Source organism: Oryzias latipes, chromosome 3, assembly GCF_053564925.1.
Source record: "Oryzias latipes strain Hd-rR chromosome 3, Olatipes_Hd-rR_3.1".
Classification (NCBI taxonomy): Eukaryota; Metazoa; Chordata; class Actinopteri; order Beloniformes; family Adrianichthyidae; genus Oryzias; species Oryzias latipes.
Window position 1 is genome coordinate 16,435,644 of NC_136239.1, and position 21,417 is coordinate 16,457,060.

General features: G+C 42.2%; 1 protein-coding gene across 8 annotated transcripts; it reads right to left on the bottom strand.

The window, feature by feature from the left end:
* Positions 1-345: 345 nt before the first annotated feature.
* sema6d (semaphorin 6D) lies at positions 346-21,152 on the bottom strand. Of its 8 annotated transcripts, none has more exons than XM_011488391.4 (20): positions 20,990-21,152; positions 14,643-14,814; positions 14,118-14,229; positions 13,333-13,393; positions 13,070-13,132; positions 12,880-12,981; positions 12,617-12,707; positions 12,249-12,368; positions 11,857-11,945; positions 10,922-11,139; positions 10,714-10,845; positions 9,356-9,511; positions 7,261-7,434; positions 6,816-6,956; positions 6,554-6,631; positions 6,385-6,443; positions 5,763-5,819; positions 5,124-5,291; positions 4,008-4,252; positions 346-3,932 (listed from the first exon to the last, which is right to left on the bottom strand). In XM_011488391.4, the coding sequence occupies exons 2-20, from the start codon at positions 14,764-14,766 to the stop codon at positions 2,811-2,813; spliced, it is 3,312 nt and encodes a 1,103-aa protein (XP_011486693.1). In that variant the 5' UTR covers positions 14,767-14,814; positions 20,990-21,152; the 3' UTR covers positions 346-2,810. The 8 variants fall into 8 exon arrangements, with proteins under 8 accessions (XP_011486693.1, XP_011486697.1, XP_020568160.1 ...); XM_011488395.4 differs by lacking the exon at positions 20,990-21,152 and adding an exon at positions 20,098-20,331; XM_020712501.3 differs by lacking the exon at positions 5,763-5,819.
* Positions 21,153-21,417: the final 265 nt, after the last annotated feature.

Consider the following 21,417-nt stretch of genomic DNA (forward strand, 5'->3'; position numbering starts at 1 on the left):
TTAGCAGTAGTTAGTCCAGATGTTTATTGTGCATAGGAACAAAAACCTTCTCGAAACTTTCCCATGTGCCGTCTGGTGTTGCAGTCTCAAACATGATATCAGCTCTAAAGATAGTCTTATCAATTCAGTACACAGTGTCTGATACAGTCAACACAGTGCAATTTAGAAACAGTACAACCTCTTAACTGATGCCTCAACAACCTATTACATCTCAAAGTTTATCAAAAGGGTCCCCCTGATCTGATTTCAATGGCATCACCTTTTGATTCACATTATTGCAAAGTGACTCTGATTAATCACCGGAGACTTCTATTAAACATTAACAAAAAATAAGCTTATAAAGTCTGCTCTGTGCAGTAATGTTTTATTTTAACTATACATGCTGTGTTAAAAAAAATTCAAAAGTATGAAAAACAAAGGAAACACTATTTACACATTCACAGTACAACTTTACAACATATCTACACGCTCAAATACTCCGGAGATCAAATATACAGCTGGCAGCGCATTACCATGTTGCACAGTATTCAACTCAAAGTTTCATGACAAAAATGGTTCATTTGCCCATACATTGAGGTCTTACTGAAATAAAGGCTTTAGATTGCAACAGAAAAACCCAGGTCATATTGCATTGTACAAGGCAGTTGAGGAGTGTGTGTGTGGAGTTTTTGTTTGTGATGTCAGTATGCATGAGTAAAAAAAGAAAAGCCCGGGTATAGATTAGATGACAGGCAGAATGTCTTTACATACAATCACTGCTTGTAAACAAAATGTGGCTTTGGGCTAAACAAGCAACTGACAATGAAGTAGAACTACAGAAGTAACCAAAACCGTCTACCCATTTCTACTAACACAATCCCTCTTGTTGTCCCTTCTGACCAATTGACTTGATTCCTTTGCAGGAATTCCAAGAAAACTAGGATTCTGCAGCCCTCTCAGCCATACCGAGAGTCAACATTTCATGTGAAATATTATGTTAATGCATTTGCTGTGTAGGATGTGCCGCATTGAGCCGACTGATCCACAGTGCAAGGTCTGACCACCCTACATCCTATGGTCATAAAAATACATTCACTGCAGGGCACCACTAAGCCGTGGAGACGATTCCTTTTCAATAAGGGCATTTGAAAGAGAAGTATTTAACTTAATCCCAATCTTTTAAACACTTTTTTCCAAGATGAAAGGGGAATGACTCTTTTCAAACACAATTTCTGTTAAATTTTGTGAACAAGTGTTTGTAGCTTACATGAAAACAACATACAGAGGACCAGTTGACATTGCCAAAAATCATCTACTGTAATACTTAATTTCGTAAGGCACACAAAGCACAGATTTAGGTTCATTTGCCTAAAAATATTTATACTCCTTATTTATAGTATTTAAGTATATACAGGATGTCGTCATTTCCAGCATGACTCATTTGGACACATTGGTAAATGTTATGCTGATTGTACACAGGTCAGTTGTGAAGCTGGAAAGGGAACATAGGCTGCAGAACCAGTGGAGTAAATGACAATGATGTTATACATATAGTATGTTCTAGAATCAGATTGGGATGTTGAGACAAGATCCACCGACCAGAAATCTGGTGGGAAATAAACTTGATGTAAAAATGCCCATTCATCTGCTAAACTATTTCAATGGTTTACAAGAGATTGACTCAACTGTTGTTTTGATACCCATGCTTCTTTGTAGTTCTTAGACATGATTGGAAAAACTTAAGTCTTGGAGGGGAAAAAAGTATTTTAACGCTGTATTTCCTTTTTTTAATATAAATCAGCACTTTTTATCTGTTTGAAATACCACACAAACCCTTACACTGAAGATGCACACAGCCTTATCAGAAGGTGTACAAGCCCTGTTGAGGAAAAAAAAAATGAACCAAAAACAAACGTCTCAAATTTTTAGCAGCAAATGCAAAGTAAAATTTCCTAGTAAGTTTTCTTGTCCCTGTTTAGTGCACAATTTCCAAATTCAACTTAATTACAGCCCAACTTAAAGGGTAAACCAAAACTCCTGTTAGAATGACAGCAAAATAAGACTTAAGCTTGTTTCAGATGAAAACCCAGACAATTGTTGAAATGAAGGACAGTGCCTTAGGTCTTCAACAGTTCTTAAGGTGCTTTGTACAACAAGTGGCACCACTCTTGAAGGCCTAACATGTGAACTGCTTTTACAAAAATCTGGATTCGTTAGCCAGCACACATTCAAACACTTTTACTTGCATTCTTTTCCTTTTTACTTACTGCATGGTTAAGCAGTTTATGGTCATATGTCTAAAGCAACAAACATGATTGTTGATTTTTTTTGTTCCTCTGCCATCTCAATACCAAAAGGCATTGCCTACCATTATTCTCTGTTGAATTCACATTAGTGGGAAGACAGTGCTCAAGGGCAGCAATACAACTCAGATCCATTTTTTCAAGTATTCCACGTTTTCTTAGAGTGGTACCAAACTGTCATAGCAGCTTCCTGGTATCCTAAACCTTGTATCCTTTGGGGAGATGGGTGTAACCCAAACCCAGATACAAAAATAGGCAGTAGATCCAACTCTACTGACCATACACCAATGCTTATAAGCCCAGAGAGGCAGATGAGTTTAGGGGACAGCCCCAGTGAGAATCTTTGGCCACACATGGTTTTCCCTTTATCCGTGTTAGTGAATGTGCATATAATTTAAAGGGTTAACACACCTCAAGTTGATACACAAACACACACTAGGCCATGTCTCATCCATACCCCTCAAGCCCTCATGGTGCAAGGCTCTACCAAAAACCCCAATTTCTCCCTTAAAAAATGTCCATGGTCCTCTAATAACTGTACTTGTTGACCACTCTCATTTGTGGAGTCTGTGGAGAAAATCCATTTGGTTTTGGGGGTACATCTGGCTTTATAGAAGGGGTCCGTTTAACCCCAGTGCGGGGGAGTGAGCCATGACCACTGTAGCTGCTCTGCCGTGACAAAGAAGAAGGGTTGGGTGTGTGCATTCCTGATGCTACTAGTGCACCATGGGAATCAAGTCTTGATGGGGGCGTCGGGGGCATGTAACCTCCTCTGTTCATACTCTGTTGGCGAGATACAGATACCCCCATGGTCACATTTGGTGAGGTGGATAAGGACTGCCTGTGAGAAGCACTCCGATGGAGTTGATAACCACCTCTTTGTCTCTCCAATGTGCCCCCCATGCTCAGACTTCCTGTTGGTGTGGTGGGAGTCGTGGGCATGGGCACATCAACCCTCTTTGTAGGGCTGTGCCTTGGCAAGGAGGAGGAGGGAGAGTACAAGGAAGCCTCACGACTGGGCACCTTGGGAGGCATTTCAGTCAATTCCTCCATGGGCTCCAGTGTGAGCTGTGGCCTTTGGTGGGGCCCTGACCCCTCTTGGAAAATGGCCTTGGGGTTTGCCACAGAGTCATTGAGGTGTTTTAAAAGATCATTTAAAGTATTTCTGGCATCCACAGACCTCTTCTGATCTCTTCTACCCCCTTTAGCATCTATATTCTTCAACTTCTTTTCAGAAGAATGAGGCAGAGGTTCATCCTCGTTGTCAGTGTTCTGATGCTCATGGGTGGCATTTGGCAAGACAACCGCACTGGGAATATGAGAATGTCCCAGACCAAGGTGAGGGTGGTGGGGATTGGCAGGGGCGGGAGAAGAGAGAAGGAACTGTGGACTCTTTGCTGATGAATTAGACTCCTTGTGGGACCCGCTGACCTTCCCATGAGCCCTCTCCCATTGGTTCTTTATAGGCTGTAGGCCTTTCTGCTGGAGAACTGGTGTAGACTCCGGTGTGGGTAGAGCAGCTAGTTCTGGTGGCTGACATCCATCCCGTAGGATCATCGTCTTGGTGTCACCATTGGATGTATTCAAGTCTTTGCCATTACTCAGCAGGTTGGTGTACAGTTTAGGAGAATCCATGTTTGTTTGGTACTCCTAAAACAAAAGAAAAAAAGACATCAGCTTTAGTTTTACATCTCACTCGATCCCACCTCAACGTCAGAGTCATACCTTTACAGGACTGTCAAAAAGGCCATTGAGCTTGACAAAACTTCCAGCAGAATCAGAGCAAGATGGTGCGTCAGACTCTGCATCCTTGTGCACGCGTCTTGGTTTGCGTAGAAACGAGTCCCGGTAGCAGAACACTATCAGACCAGCCAGTAGAGCTCCCATAAGAAACGCAGCAAAGACGCAGGTGATGAGGATGTTCATGTGAACCATCTGGTTGGTATCGCCTAATTGGTTATTCACCACGCCTACAAAACATTGACACATTTGTTAAACCCCACATAAAAGTGTGACTAGTTGTAGAATGGCTACATTAAAATACAGTAGCAGAAAGTCAATCATTGGTTTTCTGCATATTTAAGGATGCATGAAGGAGAAACATGGCGAATGTTGATGCTTTTGTGTACTCAAGTAACATTTCACAATCTGCTGTAAGCATTTTATAACAAGTTAAGCAGAGGAAACCAAAGTGCATTGCCCCGACCCACATTCCTAAAGAGACAATGTCATGCATCCAGTACCAAAGGGAAATGAGAGAAATTTTATCTGAGACAGAGAGCCAAATCAATGTTTTTGCACAATGTAACAACCAGCAGAGAATTGGTCAAGGGGACATAGAGGCAAAGTTTGCATTATTAGAGCCCAGACAGCTGCTGTTCTAGGTTAGTTAGTAACCACAGACATTGAAGGAGTTAGTCATCCAACTGTGTGACCACAACACTGATGTGACACACAGTAAGCCCAGTCAATGATCTACCAGCCAGGGTAAATTGTCACTAAAGCTAGTTAAAAATCTAACTGTATCTGGGAAAGAATCAAAACAAATACAGAACATAAAAAAGGTTAAAAGAACAATGAATGCAGGTAGTGTAATTGTATAAGAAGAAATAATTTGGAAAAAAGACAGCAAGGAAGCGCAGACAAAAATTACTGTGACTAAAAAATATATAAAAGATCTTCAACAACATAAATTATAAATGAAAGTGCCTAGTCTAAGTTAGAAGGTCAGAATATCTAATGAAAATTGCTAATCTACTGATTTACACCCTAATGGGAATTTCTGGTAGCTATCAGGTCAGGCTCAGCCCATCACGCTGGCTGCCTCTCTGTGGGCCTTACCCTCTGGCACCCCTGGGAAAGATTTTAAAGAATGGGAGGTGGTTGGGTCGTCCTTCGGCACAGAGCCTGAGCCAGGCTCAGCACCTGGGCTGTGAGTGGATATGAGTACTGGGGGGTGTATGGGCCCACTGGGCTGGGCAGTGACTGGCGCAGATGACAACTCCATGTCTGTGGTGACAAACAAACGGTTAATAATGTGCAGATGAGTGCGAAGCAAAGTGTTTTCTTCCCTGTTGGCATGTGCAGAGTTAGCAGAAAAATAAGGCTTAAACCTTATTATAGGTGATATTTACACACAAACAAACCAATAACAGCACTTTTTTTTCCTTATTCAGAGAAAGGTAATAGACAGAGGATATCAATTTCTGGAGAGGAGCTGGATCACGGTAGTGGGGATGCCAAGGGATGTTGTGTGGGCATGCATTAAGACCAAAAGGTCTGGAAAGGAAACGATGAGTGGAAAGGAGGAAGTGAATCAGCGCTGAAACACAGCACAAACGTCCCATAGTGGTTATGCTTTGTGAGGATGAAAATGAAGCTTTAGCATTCAGGAGGTGTTTGGCACAGAAGATGAGTGGTAAGGCTGGAAATGCTCAACCCAAGGAAAATAAAACCATTTGAGTAAAAGATCAAACTAACCAGAGGTAGGGTCACCAAATGGTTTGAAATCTGGCACTGAAGTACTGCCCAAAAAAGCTAAAAGAATTAAAAGGACAAGAAATCATTATGGGGTATTCAAAGATAAAGAAAAACAATTAAAAAAAAGATAACCCTCTAAGAGATACTAAGAGTGCAGTTGGTTTAACATTATAAATATTTAGCACTCGCTGACTATCTTTTGCTCACTGGAGGCCCTCTGGGTCTGATCAATACTGAGGTTCAGCCTGGGTCACGTTTAGCTGATACATGTGAAAGGAAAGATGCATTTAAAAGAATTTAGGCACTGTTTCGGCCATTAAATATGGCTGAACTTTCATAATCATGTACCAGCTGAACAAGTTCTTAATTGCACATGTCCATGTTTGCATCTCACAGGCAGCATTAGTTACAAGTGAGCATGTACTGTATGCAATGTGTCTGTTATTACTGACTCATGTAGGGACAAGTTACTGGCGTGGTTACTGGTGTGAGTGTGCAGGCTCATGGCGTGTGTGTGAAGATGAGGCTTTTGCTTCATTTGCTTAAAATATGTGTTAGCCCAACTGTGCAAGCTAGCACTTGTTTTAAGATAGATGGCATGGCACAGAGATGGGATTCATACCATGGCAGTCTCCAAGATGGGCAGTATTTCCTAATTCAACGTCTTGCTCATATCCAGTTCTAAAAACAGAAAAATAATGTAAGAGGAGATTATTGCAACAGGCTTGCATACAGACAGGCTGCAAAAAATATATTTTTTGCATTCATTTTAAATCAGCTCTTGAACTCACAAAACACCCGGCTGTATCCTCTCACAAGCACCGTGAGACCTCCAGCCACAGTATGGATCCCTTGATGCAATGCAAGACCTGGCAAGCACACAACAACGCGGTTTAATCATTTTGGAAGGGACATTATCATCAAGTGCAACTGATGATTAACCAAGAGACATTTATTGCCATTGCCTTTATGACATTTGCTTGAAAAACAAAACAGTAAAACATCTATGACCAACTTCCCCGCTCTGTGCTTGTGACACAGCGCCACACTTACTTGTGGCAAGAAGAATGCCTTTCGCAGCGACTCAGCGGAATGCGGATTACACAACTCGAAAAGGCGACATAAAGGCTGTGTGCGTCCTTGTCCACGTGCAGCGAGAGGACACGCTTGTCATCGTCATGATTAGACAGACACCTGAAAAAGAGAAACCCAATCAAGGGTCTGTCAAATGAGTGTCTACAGTGTCAGTCTCAGTAGATGTAATCTCTTGTTGGGTACAAAAAAGTCGTGTAAAGCTTTCTCTGGGTCTATTAAATGATTTGAACTTGTGGAGAACTGACTTTTAAAAATAATCACTGTTTTGGGAAGAAGAAGCGTGCACTGAGAGAAGCCGGACATCTGGGCCAAGATTTTTAAGAAGTGCTGACTCAAGCCAGAAGGAAAGGAGAAATGGAGGAGAAAGCCAGACAGAAAGAAGGTAATGGGTTAGTGTCCTTACTTGGCCTTATTGAAGACATCTATCTCCTCCAGGAGCAGGCTGTCATTCAAGAGCATGGGGGAAGTCTTAGCCAAAACCTTGAGGATGACCCCTGATTCAGCACCGATAAACACCACTGTGTAGTTCTTGTGAGGTCCAGCTTCATTGTCCACAGCCAGTGCTGTTAGTCTGTACCTTCATAAAAATCAGTCAGATGAGAGATTATTTCCTTGTGACAAGAATTTTTGTTTTTGTTTTTTCACAACAGATGTTTGGGAAGATGAGCATAACATCCTCACTTAAATATTGTAAATGAATCAGTAAATACACAATGCATGCAAAAACAGTAGTTACTTTTGCAAAATCTTAAAAAAAAAGCTGCTTAACGAAATCTTCTTTTGTAGTGGTAAAATATGTTTGGCTTATAGTTTTATTATTATAAACAGATGCAATTGCTGAGACAATAATGAAAATAAAGGTTGAACTGAAGTTGAAACTACAGTGTTTTATTTATTTATTTGTTTAAACCATGACAGACCAAGATCTGTTTTGCACTTCACTTTCTATCAACCAGTGACACCCAAGTAATGAACAAAGGTTAGAATTCTGACCTTTGTCATTTTTCACAATTGGAAGCAAAGTAATCTGTACTTGTAGACGTGGAATTTGATAAGCTCCTTTATAAGTAACAAGATTTGGCAGGAAAGGTGTCCCCAATATAGTAAAATTCCATAATGAAATGTCTATTTACCTTAAAAATTCCTTAAAATAATGAAAAATTTGATCAAGCTCTTAAATAAGTTTAACTTTTACATTTTTGTTTAATTCAGGTAGAGTGTTGGCCTGTTAAGGCCCGTACACACCGGGACGAATATTCGCCAGGCGTTATTCGCCAGCGTTATTCGCCGCGTTTTTTGTGTTCACACCCAGGCGATTTTCGCTGACGATGAGCCGAGCGAACATGCAATTTCATTCCCTGACATTAGATGGCGCTTAATGTAAACAGAAATACTCCTGTACACAAGGTGGCGCTGCGCAACTTTACGCTTCTTAAAGTAGCTTTTTACTCAGAAGAAGAGAGCAAGTATTTACGCGCTTGTCAGAATAATACAAAGAAAACATGAATATTTCAAGCACCAGTAGCTCCAACTGGTGCTTGGTTCGTGGATATTTTAGAATGTCCGTCATTATTTCTTCGCGGCAGTGTAGACGCTACTTGGCGTCTATCTTCTTCGCTGGTATGTGTGCTCAGCAAGGCAGTTTTGTGTTTGAGCGCCCCCAAGTTGTGTTTTACTGTAACTTCAGAAGCCCCAGACACGTGTGCAAAAGCGCCAATCTCATTGGTCGAATAGATTTCGACGCGACGCGTCAAAAAAAAACGAACCCGAGGCGTTTTTTTTTTTTTGACGCTTTGACGCGTGGCGTTTTTTCGCGTCGGTGTGCACACTCTCATTGGTGCCCTTTGTTTAGTCACGAGGCGTTAAACGTCTGCGTAAATCGCCGGCGAAATTCGTCCCGGTGTGAACAGGCCTTTAGCTTAAAACATTAATTATTATTTTCTGCACCTATTAGGGGCACCAGATTATAAAGTGCCCGTTAATTCATGTTTTCAAGAAATTCATGTTTTTAAACATACTTAATATATAAGGCGCACCAAACTATATTGTGAACTAAGGAGCCTATTTCATGCAAAATCAATTTTCTGAGCTTTTAACTGTATCGCAATGTTTATTCTTCATGAAAGAAGTGGTGTTTTGATCCATTCACGCATTTCTGAGTATTCCTCCAAAAACCTGCTCTCTGAGCACCATACATTAACAATAACACCAGACTTTGTTTGTAACTTGAACAAAACACAGACTGACATTTTGAACGGGTTGCCGTGTACTTCTCAAAATCGCTTCGACATCAGTAAGCACAAGAATCCATTCATATAAAGGTTGCTCCATTTATAAGGTGACCCTTCATTTTTGATCAAATTACAGCTTTGTAATTTTTGAAAATACGGTAGAAGAAGAAAAATGCTAATTTCTTTAAAAAAATTGTGCAAATTCTTTTAACCAAATGGTATAAACAGCATTTGCATAAACATAGAAAATGTTGTCCTGCCATTTACCGGACACGCGTCTTGGTGAACCAAGGTTCATCCCCGGTAGAAGGCACTGCTGTGTCCATGAGGGGGTGGGACTTGATGAACTGCAGGGTTTCATCCGGGAACTCGATAGAGCTCTTAAAGGACGCAGCTGGACCGTGACCTGCACAGCTTCCCGGTCTAGAGTAGAGAGCACACAGAGAGGGCAACGGGTCAAAGACCAGCCTATAAGATCACACATCAGGGAGTCATAATAATGGGCAATGAATTGGGTAAGCAGCAGAGATGGGGGAGGAGAGGTAGCAGGTGTTTACAAGGATGACAAAAAAAGGGCTCAGCTGGAAACATAAAATATACATAAGCATTATTATTTTCCATCAATGATTTACTGGTGTAATTAGGTGCTTTGTGGACTTTGTTCTTTGGACACTGGGCAGGGCTTCAGATATATGTGCTGACTGTAAACAGGTTAAATATTCAACACTTTTAATTATGCCAAATTAATTATTTAATCATGAACAGATGGTGAATGTGTATGCTGGGTCAAAGCTAATAACCTGGGCTCTCACTAGTTAAAAAGATTTGATTTCACTGAGTTTATTTCTGGGAAAAGAAGATTAACAGAGGTGAGAAAAATGACTGAGGGCCAAGAGCTGCTCTGTTGAACACCTGCTCTTTTAAAGACCCACTCCAATGGAAATTGAGTTTTTTGGTGTTTTTAACATGTTCTTGTGGCATTTCTCTTATGATGGAGGATATTTATAAAGAACATTAAGCTCAAAATTGAATTTCTCTGAGTATCTGTTTATTTAAATTGTTGTTAACCAGAAACAGATGAAAAAGATTGTATTTGTTATGTACAAACTAGAATTGGCGGGCCACTATATCCCTGCTCTGCTCCATTCTGATGCATCCACTTGTAGACAAAAAGATCCATTTACGTCTTTGTTTTCCTCAGCTGAGCTGGTATCTCGCTCAAACTATACGACTGGATAGCTCCAATCTTGCTCGCCATTTTTGTTGCAACTGTAGCGTTATGTTGGGATTGTAATGGGCTGTAAACTAGTGGGAGAGCATGTGAATAGAGAGCTCTCAGCAACAGGGAAGGGAAGGGGGGTCGGGGTTGCTCCATGCTAATGGTCCCGCCCACAACTCAGAGGCAGATTTCAAATGAACTACTGCCGCTCTGCAGAAACTGTGTCCTAGAAAACAATAATTGTTATTTTGGCTTAAAAGCGGCATAATTATATTTAAAATACCACTGGGAACACTTTTACAATACATCAAAAGATGATTGGAGTGGGACTTTAAGAAAATTGGGCTTCAAAATGTCGGCTTAACAAGTGGGGATTTTGCTCAGAAGGAGAATGGGACAGTCTTACCTGGGTTTGGGTAGTTTTTCTTCAGGAAATGGAGTCCACACAGAGTCTGGGGTCTTCTGCTCTTTGAAGCGCCCCCAGAACACTTTCTCTATGTCGGCCATGGAGAAGGCACAGACAGCTGAGCCTGGGATGCTGTGGGAAGGTAGACACGTTGGTTGGAAGTCCAAAATACCAACCTTTGTCAATGGCCACACCCACTCTAGCTCACCTGTTCATCTGTGTGGTGAAAACCCCGACCACTGAGGGGACTCCGTTGATGTTGATGATGTCAGTGATGGACTGGAGCACGTCAAAGTAGAAGAATGACTCCCCTGGCACTGAACAGTTGAACCTCGCCTTCACAAAGGACGTCCAGTGCTTCTCCAGCACCCGCTGTGACCCTCCCACGTCATTTTTACAGATCCGAGCCACTCTGGAATACACAACCTGCGAGGAGCAGAAGTTTTGAGGGTAGCTCAGTCAGGCAAAAAAAAAAAAGGATCTTAGTGAACATCACTAAAAACTCTCCAACATCCTAAATAATAAATAACTCGATCCTGCAGCGACTCAGCACAAATGACTAAACACACACTCTTGTCTTTAACTTAGTGTGAAGAGATTGTTCACCCAAACTCAAAGAAGCATAAAAAAGGAAAGCATGAAGTGTGCATAACTTAACGCACATGAAAGTATGTTTGTTTTAATGTATTGCCAAGGCAGAGAACATAAATGAAGCGCTAAGCGGTCGGCTCAAATGTTTCAATAATTGAATACTGCAAACCTCCATCAGAAGCCAGGTGTCACACCAGCATTAGTCTGGTTGAAATATTTAGCAGTTGCTTTTCTGGTACAGGATGCGGGCTTCCTGGGACCAGCCCAGGATGAAACGTGGTCAAATGGAACGTTGACCTCAAGCTTAGAATGTCATGATTTCCTCTACATACAGTGTGCTTGTGTTGGCTGGAGACTCCTGCATGCACACTTCCTGAACATTTTTTATGTTTTTAAAGTCAGCGTTTACAGCCAGAATTGGTTATTACAATATTTTATGTATTTTGGGTGTGATTACCAATCAGTACATGTATAGACTCAGAGCGGGGTCCACTGTGTGGGAGAAATTTTACACTCTTTTCTATGTGACACGCATCAGGTACACTTTCTTACCTTCCCCAAATTGCTGTGCTCCACTGCAATCTCTCGGTAGAAAAAATACACATAGTTCCCATACTCGGCTGCATGCAGGAAATGAGGTTCTGAGGGAGAAAGAGGCACAGAGCTGAAGGGTATTTCTGCACTGTCACCACCACAGTGCATGTTCAATATTTCAGAGATTTGTACAAGGCAATATATGACAGGGGTGACCTAGATTGCCTGGGAGAGAACGGACCATATTCCTCATGAAGTCTCGCAAGACAGGAGAGTTCTCTATCATTCCAAAAAGAGCCTGACAGCTGAGTATATACAAGCTTAGGCACCGCTGGCATTTTGCTTTGTGACAGGTAGACACATGTCTTTCTAGGAAGGAGCAAAGATTTAGGCCAGGAGGCTTTGGTTACCTTTTAACCATTTGGAGTCGTATTTGATGGTTCTTAAAGCTGATCCATCACCCATACTGCGATAGATTACAGAATCACTGGCTTGGAAGTCGGCCACAGTTGCAGAATACAGCTTTCCCTCTAAAAAAGAAAAAAAAAAACATTTTTGACATGAGAACACAGTTAGAAAAACCACAGATCTTCTCTGTTTTGTTTATTTTCTTTCATGAAGTGTAATTGGCTGGGTTGTTATCGCTGCAAGCTTTTTCTAACAGTTCCAAAACAGAGGTGATAATGAGAAGATGAGGTGAAACACATCAGCTCTTTTTAGTGAGACTAACTAGGCAAGTGGGCGTGTGTGTACGTATGGGTGTGTGTGAGACCCGTACCGGCAAATAGGGCAACATTGGTTTGCTTGGAGTCAAATGGGCACCGTGCCAAACCATTGATCTCTTCGCCATCAAACTCGAGGTTATCCAGCTGCAGGGAACATGGAAAATCACCCACACATTAGAGCAGGTTAGTCAGGAAAACACCCCCACAGTGAACGCTACAAATCAGTTCAATATAAAAAACAAAACAAAACAACAACTGTGCTGCAGAATTATAATTTTCTGAGTGTGTCTAAGGTTTGAGTCACGCAAGTACTGACCCTGTAGTATCTGCACATGGGGTTAAAGCCGTTCGTACCACAGATAAAGACCAGGTCATCGTTTCTGGGGACCAACACTTTGATGAAGTTGTGGCACTCGTCCTAGAAACAAAAATGTGTTAAATAGGTTGATGGCTTCTGTGCCGATGGTGAAATGCTGTCCAGAAGGAATCACTTTAATATTACATACCCTGTGTTTTCCCTTAACAGCACACATATCTCTGTCATCTTGGCCCGACCGCCATGTTAACTTCTACAAGGGACCAAAAAAAAAGGTTTGTGTCAAACAAAAATGCACAAACTCACACATGAACTCACACTTGTCTGGTTTTACACTCTTGTCACTTGACAGCCTGTACAGTTTTGTGACAAATAGTTTTCCCATCTTCTGCAGAGTCTTTTACATTTTGGAGAGTGAGAGGAGGAGAGAGCAGTATGTGATGGGAATCTTACCCGGTAAGGAATGATCTCATTCCTGTAGGATTCTCTCAGACTGACTAGGTACACCTGATCTCTGTGGACAGAAAACAACAAAAACACACAACTCAGCATCAAACACGGCAAGGAACACACACTTCTGGGTCTTTATTTTATTTTGTCTTTTTACTGTGTTTTTTTTTCAAAGTGAAATGCTTATACAAACATTCATTTTAGAGAAGTTTATTTTACATTTTTGAAGTTCAAAAATGCTATTCTAATGATGTGTTTAGCAGTACTTCCTGTTTCCATTTCTTTCCTAAACTATTTTAAGCTATTTTTGTGAACCTTTTACGGTGTATGCACATTTCCCTGACCTTTATTTATATTACATCTGAATTTGTACATCTTCAATCTTAATCAACTCTTATCTTTATGAATTAGCTTTAATTGAACAGAAAACACAGCAGCTGTCAGCATTGATACATCTAAGTGTGACTGCAAGGAGCCAGAGGAGCAACTCCAATACCCATCGTGTCCAAGTGATTTGCTGCAACAATATTAGTGCTAGCACTGAGATTAATCCCACTGTCCATAAATACCAAAAAGACATGTAAAGATGCCGAGAAATCCCTGACAGCATGTCAGGCCGACGTGATAGACGCCCTTACTGGATCAATACTGGCCGTATACATCAGATGCAGGCCTGGAAGCCACAGATCCAATAACACTAAGAGCTTTTTGTCCTGGCGTTGGCGGATGTGCCAAAGAGAAAAGCAGCAGACGGGGGAAGAAGTAGTGTGTTTGTGTGTTACACTCACCTGCCAGCAATGAACAGAGTGTCCTGTATCTTGGTCATCAGCTGAAAGTCAAGGCGATGCTGGGACTCGTTCGCAGAGGGCCTGCCTCTGAACACGGGGTACCTCCGGGAAACTGCGAACACACAACCCAAAACTCACTCACCTGTTGTGTTACTTAAACCAGCTGTATACTAAACAGTATAAGTGCGTACAGAACAGCATATTCTCTACAGTCAGACCAATGTGTCATTGTTGTGTGCCTGTGCCATAAATATGGCTGCTTGTGTCAGCACATTTCTGTTGTTGCAGTACATCAAAGAAATTGAAATGAAATCCACTTAGCAGTACAGCTGGCCAATACAGCAGACTGTGAGTTCTGATGTGGCGTGTGCACCTGATCTGCTGACACCACAAGAACAGCCAGACTGGGGGCGTTTTGTCTTAATTCTGGGAGTAAGTAGTAAATATGGAAAGTGTGTTTTCGGGGTACATGGTTGTGCTGTTGTGATTTCGAGCCTTCTGTCTGCTTGGCTCATTTGTACTCACAATGTGCGTCAACGACATCGAGGGGCGCCACATCCTCTGGGAAGCTGACTGCGAGGAGAGAGCGCGAGGCTGTCAGCAACAGTAGCAGAAGCTCACTGAGCAGTAGCGCAGCTCTCTGGCCCATGGCTGCTCACAGACAACACTTCCTGTTTCACACTGGTGGAGGTGTTACCTGCAGACACATGTGAAAAGCAGGCTTTTGTTTGGAATCAAAGACATTTCAGGTCATATCATGCACCGTGGGGGCTCACTCAAATCCCATAAGGCGAACCGTTACAAAATAAATCAAAAGGAGTGAACAGTTAGTTGATGATGCACACACAGCATCCTCTGATTTATTGATGACTGGGCTTTCAGTGGCACTGTTTCCCCCTCCGCCCCTCCCTGCATCTGCTGTCTTAGGGAAGGTCAGCCAACTGACCGGTGGGGCATCTCGGTGTGGGTTGGATGCGGCGGAAGTCTTCCGTTAGGAGCATGGCAGGCCTGCTGTTCCAGTACATCTGTGCTCTTACTGGTTTTTACTCAGCCAAACTCAACAGTAATCAGTGCACTGCAGCTTCATCACCATCGGTAGTGTAGCCTCTGCTTTGACCTTAACCAGATTTCTGTCAGCGCTGGTAAAACTCCAGCCTTTCCAAGGAGCTCGTGTGCTTCACTGCAGCACAGTGATTCATTTGCATTTTCACGTTATTTTTATGCAAGCAATTTACAATAGAACGAGACTTAGACATTGTGTGACCTGATAAAACGTCAGCACTGTTTAGGTTCACGCAACGTCAGCGTGGCAGAGGTTTAGAAAGTGCAAAAAGGGGTGAAAGACAACTTTGGAGACAGACGGCATCTGTATATATTAATGACCAATGTACATTTAAATATTTATAAGGCCAACAAATTATTCATGTGAGCAAAGCTTGAACGGATAGAAACAATTTACTGGGAGACGTCACACAGTCAGAGGGATGGATTAGCTGGGAGATGCACACACACATAATAGCACTTTCAAATGACATAACGCAAAGACTGATGTATTTGTGGTAACACACACACATACAGAGTATTGACTCACTGTTCAATTAGCCCCAAAGAACACCTGCTCCAAAGCTGTCTGTGAGCCCCGCCTGCCAAGCCATTAGAGCTTTGATTGATCCACACAGGAAACGTGGGCAATCAGCAGCCAGAAAAGACCGTCTACGAACTTAAATCTGTGCCAGAGCACAACATAAGCAACTTCCATTGAAGCATTTGATCTGGTCATAAGTTTGGTCATAAGTTTAGTAAAAAGAAAAATACCCTTAAAGGGAGAATTTTTTTGGCCCAACATAAACTGCTTTATCGCTTGTCAAATAAATCAATTAACAATAAAGACTATCGCGCTCTTTGTCAAACAGCAAAGACTGTGAAGTTTCTTACCAGACAGCAACAATCTGTTGGAACGGTACTATTCAGATTACAGAAAAACAACATTTGAGCCAAGAAGTTGAAATAAAACATGCCCCCCCCCCCCCCCCCCCAAAAAAAAAAACCTAATCACCCAGAGCAGGAAGAAACAATCGCTGCGTGATGATGAAAGAGAGGGGCTGTAATGCGGAATGTGAGTAATGCCAGTGTTTTGCTCATCAACAGTATGTAATCGGGGCTGTTCGGCCCTTTGTGGGAAAGTGAGCCCTTTGAAAGAACAGTGTCATTAGGAGTGAGTAATGCGGGGCCAAGATGAGGAAAAAGCCCCGGCTTCGTCACATAATGGTTACTGCTAAAAATGCGGATGATGGGGGAGCATAAGGTTGCCCCCTCCTCATGGTTTCATTCACTATTTTCTATGCCATCATCTTTTCAAATCTAGATACATAAAAGCTGTGGGTGCGAGGGATCTACGGATCTAATGCATGCATGCATTTCGATCTATGGACAAGAGGAAATGAGTCTTAATGAGGAATCTTATTTTCTACTCCTCGAAGTTTAGATGTTCAGGAATAGCTGTTTCAAAACCTTAAACAATGGATCACTGCGTTTTAGGTAGAAGTTCAGGACAGGAATAGATACTAAATGTTCAATAAATGAGGGGAAAAAAAGGAAGCCCAGATGGTCCAGAAAAAGTAAATAATCGGAGCTCTGCAGCGCTGTTCTACTGTGCCATTGTGCAGGCTGCAGACTGCTTATTGCCCCTACTCTCATCCCAGGTAAACCCTTACTTATTTACAGTCCCTCTCTGCCACGCCTCTTCAAGAAAAAAATTCATTTTCACACATTTTTCCTCCCATTCTCCTTTCATAAAGAATTCAGAAGTAAAAACGCTCCAAGCTGAGGCAGATTCTTAGCTCCCGTTTCCCATAATTCCTTGCACGCCAGCAGCTTCACGGTTCAGGCATAGGTTTTCCACCTGAACTTTCATTTAAAGGAGAAACAACATGGGCAGAGGTCAGCTATCTAAAATTACACAGCAATCTCGTGCAAGCCTCTTTACTTTTCTAATGACTATTGGTTCCCACTCTTTGGTTCCCGACTCTCCCTCAGTGTGTGAGTGTATGGCTGGTTGCGCATGCCTGTATAGGCCTTAACAAGTCTAGAGATCCTGGGCTTGTCACGCAACTCAGTGGCATTCAGCCTAGCTTCACATTATCTCTGTTATTACAGGCTTTTCAACGTCCTACAACCACGCACTTTCACTGCTAATGCTGTTGGCTCACGCCCATGGTGTTGAACACATGGAGGGAAAGGGGGATGTGGTAGATTTCACATTTTCACTGAGGGTGGGTGTAGGGATCCAAAGCCAAATTCTAGTAGTAACAGATCAAGCTTTAATGTCCCAAGCTGAAAATGACAGATTAACATTTACTCCCCTCTCAGCTGTGCTTAACTTGGCACATGCAGGCTATGACCTCTCTTCCACTGCAGCTTTGGGTGTTTAGTTTTTTACAGGGAGGTCATACTGGGAAGATTTTTGCTACGTTCACACAGGGCTCAGCAGTGCGTGTTTATGTGACTACTCCCAATCAAAAGTTGATACAGATAAGCGTTTCAGGCTTCCACGTTCAAAACTCGCGTCAACATGCAAGTTTGCTAGTTTTCAGCTCTACATACAAAATGTGCAGCCATTGAACGTGCACTGAAAGTAAAGCCAGTTAAACTTTGACAAATCAGGATTTGGTACTGGTGTATGGGTGGCGTCCTTTTCAATTCGTGGAAGAGTCAACTCTGTAAACTGTTTAAAAACTGATCATGGAGGAGAAATTAATAATTGCGATTCGTGCCAGGCCGGAATTATACAACACCAAGTTTTTAATATATATTGGAATAGAGATGTGAAGAAAAAAGCCTTTTGCACCACTTCAACATGTTCCACCAAGTCTCTTCTAACTGCTGATTCATGCACTAGTATCGGGTAGTGATAGTCCAGAATTAACACCATATGCTAAATGCGAGTTCAAGAACCCACGTTCAGCACATCCTAGAACTCTGATCACATTCCAGGTATGTACGTACCATTAAGAATAAACAAAACAACGGTAAACAACATCAGTGTGTGAGGTTTGGTCAACTGAGTGTGATGGGAGGAGAAAAACCCCACAGAACAATGGGTGTTGAAGCCAGAGGACACTTCAGTTGTCATCTTGCACCATGCTGAGCTGTAAAGCTAATAACACAGGAAACTCCAGGAGTTCAGCTGCAGATGTGGATTTCCTCACGTTCAGCAGGCCATATAAGACTGTTCCCCCCCCCAAAAAATGAATGTTAGTTGGGTCTGAAAAATGAGTCAAAGTTCAGTCACATGTAAGACTGAGTCAAACGAGCAATTAGAACCTTTCCTTTTCCCGAAATGAGTAATAACCCCCCCCCCCCCCCCCCCCCTCCTCCAGTTCCTTGCTTTTGAGGGACATGGTTGGTTGGACTTGTTGCTTCACAGATTACTCAGAAGAGCGGGGTCTCTGCCATCACGAACAGCGGTTGCCTCATTTTCCCCTCTACCTTGACGAACAGAGGAGTGTAACAGGAGAATGGCGGCTCTCTGCAAGAAGCCTTGAGCTGCAGGTGTGACCAAGAAAACAAAAGGAGCTTTGGGCAACTCAACACAATAGAGCCCCACCCCCAATCATGGGCCCACATGTAGCAAAGCGGTTCGGGGACTCCTAAAAGGGATTTTTGGATAATAACGCAAACGGAACAAACAGGCTGCCTGCAAAAATTGTGCACACAATCCCAGACTTTAATCATACTGCCAATTAAACCCTTAGTAGTAATGCTGATCAGTGTTGCTTAATGATAGCTGTTCCTGGGTTACAGCTGGCTGGAGTGGAGGTTAACGGTGGTCGTTCTGGTCAGCGAGCCCCGACCATGTACTCAGTGAGGCGAGCGGGGACACACAGCCCAGCTGTGCCATCAAAACCTAGAAAAACTTGAGGTTTTTTTCTTCTTCTTATGTTTAAGAGAAACCATTATGTGGTGTTCCTACAAATATCCAGTTTGTAATTAAAGTATGAAGTAAGTTCTCTGATCTCTACGACAACTTTTTGCCCATTATTAGTAAGATGCGAACATTAAAAAAAAAACGATTTTAACAGACTCAACTAGCTTAAAGATGTGAAATGAATATTTGGAGCATACACTGCCTTTTTTTAATTCCTCAAAAATTATAAAAATTCTATTTTTTCTTCTGTATTTCATCGAATGTTTATTAAGCTGTGCGTTCATCTATTTCCACTTCTTTTGCACACAAAAAAAAGCGCATGACACTAATGCTTGCATTGTGTGAAGCGGCCCATAAAGCTATTCAAGTTTCATCCATGGCAAATCTTTTCAGAGTGCTTTAGTCAACATGCAGGACTCATAGAGAAGACAACAAAGACACTGGGGACAGCGGTGGAGTTAGAGGACGGGGATGAGGCTGCCTTTAACTGCTCAAACCCAGGCACAGGGATGAGCCTCACTGCTGACCTGCCTCCAAAAGGGTTAAGAGAACATCTGCACTTTCCTCTCCAATATGTATGCCAAAAATAATAATAATAGCTTCGATTAGAAGGATCAAATCCTGTCTATGAGGAAGACACACAAGTGCAACCTCCATGTTAACTGTCTGCTCCACACCTCTCATTGTTTTAGAGCATCCTGTCTCTTTTTATCTTATCAACATTTTTATGTTATTTATGTTTTTCTAGATTAAACGAAAAGCAGCTAATGAGATTTATTAGATAAATAATCAACTAAAAAATATCAATCTTAGATAAATATTTGTGATTGCAAATCAAAATAATTGTATATTTAGGACATTTTCCAGTATGGAAGCTTTAAAGGGACTGCAACAATCCGACCACATTTAGACCCAATCAGGAACATCTACCTTCGGTTTTTCTTAAATTTCAAAATGTAAGTTTGAAGTGCTTTTGCTTCTTGACTAAAAAAACAAACACAAAGGGGTAAAATATATATACTTTCATTTATTTTTGGTTTTCACAACACTTACCTTACTAGCGCGTGAATGGGACACAATCCAACCCAATGTCATATTCCTTTGATCATAATCCATTAGACAGAAAGAATATTCCTGTGACTTTACGCTCCATTCGGACGCCACTTTTCCCGGTTTTTGTTTGTTTGTTTTCTTATCCAGTGGCGCACGGATTGGAGCTGCGCTTCTGACTGCGTCTCCGCGCCCGGACCCCGCTTTCTGCGCTCTGATGAGAGATCTCCAAGCTCTGCCACGACCACACGGGGCCCCCCTCCCTCACTCAGCAGCGCTCACACACTACCCCCCACCCCACCACCACCACCATTAACTTTGGAAAGCAGGGGTGAAAGACATAAACATTAACCACGCACTGTTTTTACTACGAGGCTCTGCCACTTGCCCAATCAGTGATTTATGCGTGGAGAGCGTGCGCGCAGGAGTTGCATTTGTCTCAATAAACCATCCGATTTGCGTAAAAAAAAACTCGCTTTCACTACGTTCCGCTCATTCATTGACTGAAAACACGAAAAGAGACAACCATCCATAGACAACCTTTAATAGTTTCACTTTTAAAATGTGCTTTAAACCTCTTAGATTTTCCCTCTAAGCGATAGAAAGACGCGTCCGAGCCGTGGAAATTCAATTTGGAACACCCTCCCCAAAGAATAACGCCTGAATATGAGTCTGGAGTGAAGCACAGACCGAGTAAAAATAGTGCAAACTATTTCTGTCCTGCAAGCATCGTTTGCAGAGCGGCATAGCGACGTGGTCAGAAACATTTTTGCTTTTCCAGCACAGACTTCTCTGCTTTTTAGTTTTCCACTCGACTTTCTCTGCGTAATGCGGCTTTAAAGACACGGGGCAGAAAAAAAATACATATACATCCAGACTGCAGCAAAGAACTCACCTCATCTGAAATGATTATTTAGTATCCTTATCCTTTGCTGTAATCCAAAAAAAATAGTGCCGCGCGTCGCCGTGAATCAACTTCTCCTGGCTGGGAGAAAAACAAACTAATGCACGGCAAATGGTGTAATTCGACCCATGCTAAGTCAATCCATCCAGTGAGAAGACTGCAGCCTACCAATAAGCAGCGCTCTTGCTCCAGTCCCTCCCCCCTCCATCCATCCCTACTCAGTTGGGCTTCTCTCTGCTTGGCTCTAGCTTCCTTCCTTTCTCTCCTAAAGCCCAGAGAGGGGGGAAAAAAAACAGCCCCCAATACACACACTTCTATGTTCAACCCCTTCCCCCACCACCAAATCAGTAAGAGACGAGTGCCTAGTTAAAATAATTTCAGTTGTGGCATGTTTGCTGTTTAGTTACAGCTTTGGACAT

Coding starts and splice junctions, on each gene's coding strand:
- sema6d (XM_011488391.4), bottom strand. CDS start 14,766: ATGGGCCAGAGAGCTGCGCTACTGCTCAGTGAGCTTCTGCTACTGTTG. Junction 12,708..12,879: donor CCATGTGCAGATACTACAGG/GTCAGTACTTGC, acceptor TGTTCCCTGCAG/CTGGATAACCTCGAGTTTGA. Junction 11,140..11,856: donor AGCACAGCAATTTGGGGAAG/GTAAGAAAGTGT, acceptor TGCTCCTCGCAG/GTTGTGTATTCCAGAGTGGC.